At 54.6% G+C, this 9,125-nt stretch overlaps 2 protein-coding genes across 3 annotated transcripts; both read left to right on the top strand.

Moving 5' to 3' along the window:
- The first annotated feature begins 27 nt into the window (after window positions 1-27).
- DNAAF19 (dynein axonemal assembly factor 19) lies at window positions 28-4,829 on the top strand. 2 transcript variants are annotated; one of them, XM_080369718.1, is made up of 4 exons: window positions 28-90; window positions 487-714; window positions 2,476-2,608; window positions 4,197-4,829. In XM_080369718.1, exons 2-4 carry the CDS (start codon window positions 572-574, stop codon window positions 4,668-4,670), a joined length of 750 nt encoding a protein of 249 aa, XP_080225844.1. In that variant the 5' UTR covers window positions 28-90; window positions 487-571; the 3' UTR covers window positions 4,671-4,829. The 2 variants fall into 2 exon arrangements, with proteins under 2 accessions (XP_080225844.1, XP_080225843.1); XM_080369717.1 differs by having other exon boundaries at window positions 85-186.
- Window positions 4,830-4,933: 104 nt separating this feature from the next.
- On the top strand, window positions 4,934-9,055 carry FAM187A (family with sequence similarity 187 member A). Its single transcript, XM_080369716.1, has one exon. The coding sequence runs from the start codon at window positions 7,738-7,740 to the stop codon at window positions 9,037-9,039; it is 1,302 nt and encodes a 433-aa protein (XP_080225842.1). The 5' UTR covers window positions 4,934-7,737; the 3' UTR covers window positions 9,040-9,055.
- Window positions 9,056-9,125: the final 70 nt, after the last annotated feature.

The raw sequence follows: 9,125 nt of genomic DNA, 5'->3' as shown, positions 1-9,125 counted from the left end.
GCGGCCGGGGCAGCCCCACGGGGGCCTCGCTCCGCTGCCCTGTCGCCATGGCGACGGGAGGGGCGCCCGCGCGCGGCGGCGGGAGCTCGGGTAGCGCGGCGGGGCCGGCGCGTTAGAGTGAGGGGTCCCGAGGGCCGGCGCTGCGCGTGACCCGGCGGGGCTGTCGGGATGAACTGAGGGCCGGAGGTGTGTCGACAGCCGGCGGGGCTGTCGGGATAGGAACGAGGTGCCCAGTTGCTATCTGTGTGCATGGCCTGGCAGGGCTGCCGCAATAGGGGTAGAGTCCCCAAGGCCTGCCCCGTCAGGACTATCACGATAAGAGTAGCGTTGTCACACCAGGAGTATGGGTCCCGGGACCAATCCTGGCAGGACTGCTGTGACAGGGGTAGGGTCTCTGAGACCAGCCCTAGCAGGGCTGTCATGACACGCGTGGGGTCCCTGTGCACCCAGGAGTGGCCCTGTCCCACGCGTCACTGTTCCCCGCAGGCCTCAGGTCCCTGCCGGATCGCTGCTGGATTCCTGGCGGCTCCCTGCGGGGGTCCCTGTGCCCGGCAGGGCCAGCACGGAGGCGATGGAGGCGGACGGAGCGCTCAGCCCTGGGGCGCTGGAGCGGGAGCTGCAGGCAGCGGTGGCAGCCGACGAGAGGCAGGCGAGGGAGAACGAGGCCAAGCTGCGGGCCCTGCGCCAGCGCGTCCCATCCTACGAGGAGTTCAGGTCCATCAGGGGACCCCCGGGACGTGGGGGCGTATCTGGGTGCTCCTCTACCCCAAAGGGCGGCAGCGGCAGCAGAGCTTTGCTCGGTGCTGGGCGCTCCTGCTGCGGGGCCAACCCAGCCTCACGTGTGGGTTGTGGAGCTCCAGTTCTGGGACCTCTCAAGAGACAAGGTCACCCAGCGGGTTTTGAGCTCAAACCTTGCTCTGAGAGAGGATTGAGCCAATTGCCTGCGCCTTCTGCTCCAAGTGACCGCCAGCGTGGCTTGACAGGGCAGCAAAACTGGCTTCAGGATTCCCAAGAAGGCCACGGTCCCACGCTATACAGCACCAATGGGAGAGAAACTCAGCCTTGTTTTAAGATTTGCCCCACAAAATTATCAAGTTGATGTGTGTGGGCTGAGATCTCAGCTGTTCCTGCCTGGAACAGCCAGCGCCAGGGCAGGTCCTCATGGTGGCCAAGCTGTGGGCCAGCTGTGCCCTTTCTGGTAGTGCTCTCCCCCATTCCCGGGCGCAGCACCCACCCTCCAAGCCATGCACCCATCCTGCCCTCCCTTTCCTCTCTGCACACCCCATGCCGTGGTGGTGGTGGTGCAGAAGAAGAGGGTGATGTGTGTCCCCATGCACCCTGCCCAGCATGTTCGTGCCGCTTTGTCCAGCAGGGTTTGTCAGCAGTTTTTCGGCCTGGGACACGGACTCCCCACAGAGGCAGCACAGGGCACTCCCAACACCCACCAAACTCCTGGTTCCACCTAAAGGTCCATGGGGAAGTCCCTCTCCTTTGGCATCCACAGATGGATCTGTAGGTGGATCCAGGACTTTCACCACCCCTTGGTAGACTTACATGGGACTAGATCAAATTCCATGCACGGCTTCATCTCTGCCTGCATTCAGTCATGCCATCTGATGCTTGAAAGGCAGGAAAACACTTTAAAATCGTTTTTTCTCCCCCAGCCTTCTTGCTGGTCCCTATGAAAGGATTCCTGGGTGATTTTAAGCTGTTTTATCAGTGCATTGGTAACAGCAGAGATAATCTGAGGGAGGTAACAGCAGCTTCTCTCTGTGGGTGCAGCATCTTCTCTCCTGTAGCCCACGCTAGCATAGAAGCAGAGAGCTGGACCCCTTCAAAGATCTCCTGCCCATCACTGAGAGGACTAACTACAGGGATTCATCCCACAGGATGAGAGGAACCATGTCAGCCACTGAGTCCAGGCTGCTGTAGTTAGTCGCAGATGTCAGTGTAATAAGATGCTGAATTCAGATGAATCCACAAAAATGTGCCTGCCCAGCACACTGCAGCTATGAAGCAGTCCCCAGGAGCTGTAAGAATTTAGGGTCTGGATGCAGTGCTCTGGCGGGGTCTCACCAGAGCAGAGCAGAGGGGGAGAATCACCTCCCTTGACCTGCTGACTGTGGGGGCTTTTATGGAGCCAGGGATATGGTTGGTCTTCTGGGCTGTGAGCACACATTGCTGACTTATGTCCAATTTTTCATTCACCAGTATCCTCAAGTCCTTCTCTCCAGGGCTCTCAGTCCCTTCATCCTCGAGCCTGCATTGATATTGAGGATGGCCCCAACCCAGGTGCAGGACCTTACACTTGGCCTTGGTGAAGTTCATGAGGTTCACATGGGCCTGCTGGTGCAGCCCGTCCATCCTCTGGATGATACATACGTCCTAAATATAGAAATTGCCTCAGAGAAGAAGCTCAAAGCCTCCAAGTGATTGTTCTTGCTAAGTGTCCCATCCCTTTCTTGTTGCCCACAGGAACATCGTGCTGGCATCACACCTGAAGCCCCTGGAGAAAAAGGACAAGATGGGTAAGAGGAGGAACGTGTTGTGGAATCCCTGTGCCGCCCACACCAAGGCCCCACAGGCGAGCAATGTGGAAATCCCCCAGGTGAGGGAGACACCTTCCGGGACTTTATCGGCATCTAAAAACTACTCCAGAATAATTGGAACATAATTTTAAAATGCGAGAGTTGGTCAGAAATATCTCTATATGTGAGCAAGCCCTCAAAGTCCCCAGGAACATTGGTGTTTATTTAGATAATCACAGGATTCAGTCTCAGGCCTCTACTTTGCATCTGGTAAGAGCTTGCATCAGCTGCTTCAAGAACTGCCTGCTTCAACCCTGTGGGAATCTCAGGACCAGCTGCACAGCGTCGGGCCTGAGCTCCCAGTATCCTGCCTCTGATGGTGGGCAGTAACAGATTCTTGGGGAGGAGTGCCCTCCCTTGACTGCACTCTTCCAGCTGGCTGCAGTTTGGAGACCGAGCGCCAGGGTTGTGCATCTGGATTATCACATTTAATAGCCACAGATCACAGAACTAACGTGAACGTAGCCAGTTCTTTTTCACCCTGTGGTTTAATTATGCATGATGTGGAAAAGCACTGTTTTGTTTTAAACCTGCTGCCTGCTGAGTTCACTGGATGCTTCTGAGTCCTTCAGTTGGGGGCGACTAACTAAACGTTTTCTACCCAGGTCATTTGTGATGTAAGTGACATCTGTCCTGCCCCCTCCAGTGGACTCTGTCCAGGCTGGAGAGTCCTGGTCACTGGATGCGTAGCCAGGGATATTTCCAATTGATGTTTCCCATGGATTTTTTTGACACCAAATTTCATTTGCCTGTTTATTATGAGATCTTTTTGCAACCTTCTAGGCAGCTTTGTGTTTTCTTGGACTGAGCAGTGATCTCCCCAGAGCAAATTCTGTTCCTAATCCCATTAGTGCTTGGGCTCTGATCTCCAGGGCTTCTCCATTTTGTGTTTAGACACAGCCTGATGTTGCTGTGCCTTGTTCTCGCTATCTGTATAAAAGCCTAAACACGTTAATCCTCCTTCAGTCTGTGCATCAGTTAAATCAGCAGCAATGAGTTCAGCAGTTCAATTACATATTGTATAAAACAGGATTTCCTTTTATCTGGAGATGCCACATTGAGCTTGGCTCTCTTAGAGCATGCTCTCTGCCACAGACCAATACGAGTGCATTATGTCACAAGACGCTGTGTTAGGGCCATCTGCATATTTTCTGGGGTTTACTCTCATACCTTTTATCTCCTCACTCCTTTGATTTGCCTCACAGTGCTTGAGATGGAGCAGAGGTTTTCAGTGAACTCCCTGGATCTCCAGGGGATCCCCTCCAAGGCAGTAATGGTGGAACCAGACTGGGCAGCATGTCTGGTCCTGGTTGGGGCTGGGGTTATTCCACTACTGGTCCGTGTTCATCCATGCCAGGTTTCACGTCTCATCCCTTCTTCCCTTATTTTCCTCTGAAGTTCTCTGGTTTCTATGGGGCTTGAGGAACCTGGTATTTCTTTGTCTTTATGTTTTGCCACCTCAAAAGCTTTATGCAGCCCTTTGTGCTATCAAAGCCTGTATTAAAAACATCTCTGCCATCCATGGGGGGGGGGCGTGCGGGGGCAGGGGATAAAAGTCTTCAAATGGGAACAAACCAAAAGGAACTGGGTATCTTTTTTTTCCTTCAGGAACTGGATCAACTGCCTGGAACCTCTGCCGAATTTTACAGAGATTGGCGCAGATGCTTAAAAAGCGGGAAAGAAAAATACCAGTTTTTGCTTGAACTCGGAGGAAAGGCCTTGGGCAGAATCTTTCAGGCTGACTTGGGCTTTGGCCTCCTGGGTGAATTCCTTATGGTGCTGGCAGAGAACGTCTGTCATGAAGACAGAGATGCCATCCTTCAGATCTTAGAGAGCCTTTCGGGCACCAAGCGCTTCGGGTTAAACGTGGATCTTCTGAGCGAGTCAGAGAAGGAAAGCAGCAGGGATTTGTTTAGGAAGCTGTGGAGCATGACCAGGAATGACTGGACTGCTGGCCATCCCAGCAGCCCAGCTGGCTGTGAACCGGAGAGGGAAACCCACCTCACGGACACCAGCTTGCAAAAGGAAGCTGAGCAGGAAAGGATGGTGATAGATCTGATGAAACATTACCAGGCCAACTGAAGGAGCAGAAGTACCCAGGTCGTGCAGAAACAGAGTGCAAAAGAGGCTCAGAGCTCGACTTTGGCATCACTGTGCAGGACAGATAAATTGGATACATTTCTCTGTACCTGGGACCACCCAGAGTTATAGTTTTGCACAAATAAAGGTTAATTACCGAGAGGACTGTGTTGTGAGAATCTCTTAGATGAGGAGAGCAACTGAGGGAAAGAAAAAAGTTGGCTGCTAGTTTTGAAGGACAAAACCAAACCCCACATAGTCCCTTCCCTTTTTCATCTCTGTCCATTGTCACTCAGAGGGTTTAGGAATCTAATCAATGACGCTTTGTGTTTAACCATGCAGGCACTGAAGGCAGAATGGGCTGATGGGGGTGGAAATGCTGTGCAAGGTGGTGTATCTGGGATTGGTCCAACCAGCTATTTTATTATAGAATCATAGAATCATTTAGGTTAGAAAAGACCTGTGAGATCTCCAAGTCTGACCGTTAACCCAGCACAGCCAAGTCCATCACTAAACCGTGTCCCCAAGCACCACGTCTATGTGGTTTTTAAAGACCCGCAGGGATGGTGTCCCCACCACCTCCCTGGGCAGCCGGTTCCGGTGCTTGGCCACCCTTTTGGTGAAGAAATGTTTCCCGACACCCAACCTAAACCTCCCCTGGCACAACCTGAGGCTGCTCCCTCTTGTCCTGTCCCTTGTTACCTGGGAGCAGAGACCGACCCCCCCTGCCTACAGCCCCCTGCCAGGCAGCTGTAGGGAGCGATCGGGTCCCCCCTGAGCCCCCTCCTCTCCAGGCCGAACACCCCCAGCCCCCCCAGCCGCCCCCCATCAGACTGGTGCCCCAGCCCCTTCCCCGGCTCCGTGCCTGTCCCTGGACACATTCCATCCCCTCTACATCCCTCTTGAGGTGAGGGGCCTAAAACTGAACGCAGGATTCGAGGTGTAGCTACACCAGTGCTGAGCGCAGGGGGACGATCACTGCCCTGCTCCTGCTGGCCACAGTTTCTGCTATAAGCCGGGACGCTGTTGGCCGCCTTGGCCACCTGGGCACACTGCTGGCTCATGTTCAGCCGGCCATCAGCCAGCACCCCCAGGGCCTTCCCTGCTGGGCAGCTTTCCAGCTGCTCTTCTGCAAGCCCGTGGTGTTGCATAGGTTGTTGTGACCCAGGTGCAGGTACTTCTCCCTGTTGAACCTCATACACTTGGCCTTAGCCCATGGGTCCAGCCTGCCCAGCACCCTCCGCGGAGCCTCCTGACCCCCAGCACATCAACAGTACCCTGCAGCTTGGCATCCTCTGCAAACTCCTATTCCTCTTCAAACTGCAGGGCACAGGGTAAACCTCAGAGATCCTGCCACCTCGTTGTCCTGTGATCTTGGTCACTACGTATTTTTCCGAAATTCCACATAAACTGGAATTTAGAAGGATCTGACAGGCATCAGTCCAACAAAGAGACTCTCCAGAGCTGCCTAATACTGTGTCAAAATTGAGTTGCACTCCTGTTCTGGCTGCAGACCAGAGAGGCCCTCACAGGGCACAGCTCAGCACCTGCCCACCAAGCTCCGTTGCACTTCTGGTCTGGGAGGATCCCGGAGCTGAGCAGCCTGCTGTATGTTACATTGCCCAGACTGCCTTGAAGTCAGCTCAGGAACAACTGTCAGGTCCATTTTGTTCCAAAAGCTATCCAGTGGAGCATAAGGTAGAGTGACCCTGGCAGATTATAACCATCCCTCTCCCACCTTCTCTGTAGAAACCACGAGCCACCTAATTGCAGGCTTCAGCTTCATCTCTAAGGTCTGGCACTTGAATGTTGGGCTTTGCGGCACTGATCTTGGGAACATCTGTGTCCATGCAACCTGCTGTGGGTGCCATTCCTCTTGTCTTTGCCTAACACCTGAAAACCTGAGGGCTAGCAGAAAGCTGGGAGCTGAAGTCTTACACAAAACAAGAAGATCCTGGAGTTCTCCAGGGTCAGGACTGGGGACGTTGATGCAGGGACAGACCCAGCACAACAGTTACAGCTCTGGTGGGAACAGGCAGAGTGCTTTCAGCAGCCCTGAGGATCAGGGCTTGCGCTCACAAGGATGGGAGCAACTTGCTGCATCCCCATCACATAGGGAAAGGCAAAATCCCCAAGGTTTGGAGAGAAGAGTCAGGAGAAATGAAGTACAGGAGAGGTTGTGTGAACACTTATGCGAGGATGGGCAGTTAGACCAGCTGGGATCAGTTTCCCAAGCAGTCAGGTCACGGTCTGACCTGAGTGTCTGCTCATCAAGTGCCAATAGCTGAGCTGAAGGTCTGGCCAGAGTCAGTAGGGAGCACATAGATCACCTTCACCCTAGGAAAGATGCATTTAAGGCCTCCAGGGTTGGTTCCACCATCAGCCCAGGTGGGGTGATATGAGCAAAAAGCCTTGCTTGATCATTCAAGAGAGGGAGAGTCTCAAACATTACCTGTGTGGAGGGGCTTCAGCACATAGACCCTTGTAAAGCCAGTGGGGAGGATGTAAAACCAAATACCATGTTTGAAGCCTCTTCTTCCAGGCTACGGAGGTCAGTTGCCATCAAAGGAGGGTCTTCTCTGGGTTCATTGCACTTAGAGGGGTCAGAGCAATAATTAACATTTGCTGCACGTGAGTCTTTCAAGAAGATGGTGGCAGTTCTATTATTCCCACCACGCTTCCCATCACTGCCTTTTCCCTCCACGGCTGTGCTGCACAAACGACCTGCCCGCTCGTTGTCAAGGACACGGACAACAATACTCTAGAGCTGCCGGGAGAGAGGAGAGGTTCTAGAGTCTGTATCCTAGGGCACAGCCTGCCCCGGGGTGCAGCAGAGCGCTCCCGGCAGATGTTTGGCTGGGGTGGGATATTTCAGCAGCTGGTTGATCCCTGCTGTCAGCCACGTGCGCCACAGGCTGGGGGGCTGTTTGCAGAGCCCGTCTCTGGCGAGTGAGCTGGTGTGTGCATAGTCCCTGCCCAGCACGGGCGCTGCTAGCGTGGGTTCTGGCTCTCTCCGCTGAGGACACAGAGGCTGGGTTAGTCCTGCTGACTGCAGAGAGCACACAGTGCGATGGGGACACGGCTGCTGGGAGCCACCATTCTCCTCTGCCTGGTAGATGTTCTCCACGCCTTTGCAATTGAAGAGAAAGGAGATGTGTTCAAGCGGATGGCTTGTCCTGCTTTCCTGATGTTCGACAATGCCGCGTACCTGGCTGACATGACCTTTGAGCTCCCTTGCAACTGCAAGCCTGAAGAGGTCTCTTCCGTCATCTGGTACTTCCAGAAGAACATGGGCAGCCACAAAACCACTGTCCTGACAGACTTTGCTGGCACCATGGTGGTCGACTCGGGCCATATCCACCCGGGCAGCAGCGTGCTGAAGCGTTTTAGTATCCGGATGTTCAGCCTCATCGTCTTCCGAGCCCAGGTGACGGACTCGGGACACTACCTGTGTGGCACTAAGAAAGGGGACTACTTTTATGGCTATGATGTGGATGTGCAGCCCACCAAGCACGTCACAGTGGCTTTTTTGGACAGAGGCCAGCATGTCCAGGACGACTACACAGGTCAGATCTTCAGCCTCTTCACCACCTTCTGGGACTGGACCAGATGCGACCGCTGTGGGGTGAGAGGTGAGCAGCGGCGGATCGGACTCTGTTACGTGCGGAGCGCCCAGCTGCACCCCCGATACCGCACCGCTGTGCCCAATGTCACATCCTGTGGCTCAAGCGCTGTCCCCGCACATTTCCAGCACCCTGACCACCTCCGGAAACCTGAGGTGGCCATCCGGAGCTGCCTGATCCCTTGCCTGAAGAAGGAAGTCCCCGAGGAAGGCGTGCAGGTCATCTCCAATGTCATTTCCAAACTGGGCGAGAAGCCCTGGCTGCCCCGCATCCCCATGCAGTTTCACCAGCAGTCCATTGGAAGTGACCTGATCATCATGTGCCCTGGAGCCCGGCCTGAGCATGCTGTGGCGTGGGACAAGGATTCTGTCAGGCTCTACCGCCCCCGCTATCTCATCAGTGTCAACAAGAGCATGAGGGTCTTCATCGACCACGGAAACCACCTGCACATCCAGCGAGTCCGAGTCAGCGATAGAGGCACCTACTTCTGCTGGCGGGAGGGCGAGATGGTGGCTGGCTTTCGGCTCAGCGTGATCCGCCAGCGCCGGCACCGGCGGACACTCAGTGATCCCGAGACCATCTATGCCATCAAGGCCATCGGCATGAGCTACACCTTCATCAGCATCATCTTCATCGTCGCCCACCTGTGCCGCTGCTGCTGGTGGGTGTTCAGGTGCCCTGCCAGAGCACAGCATCTCCACCACAGCCCCCACACATCACTCTTACACCTCGGGCCATCCTCCCAGTAGAAATTTCTAATATTCTGGCCATTAGAAATCAAAATGCTGCCAGCACCCGTTCATCCTCCCTTTTGGGTCAAGAGCGTGATGGTGAG

Source organism: Falco punctatus (genome assembly GCF_963210335.1).
Source record: "Falco punctatus genome assembly, chromosome: 19".
NCBI classification, from domain to species: Eukaryota; Metazoa; Chordata; class Aves; order Falconiformes; family Falconidae; genus Falco; species Falco punctatus.
The sequence above is the reverse complement of the archived record's forward strand: the minus strand, read 5'-3'. Positions and strand labels throughout refer to the sequence as shown.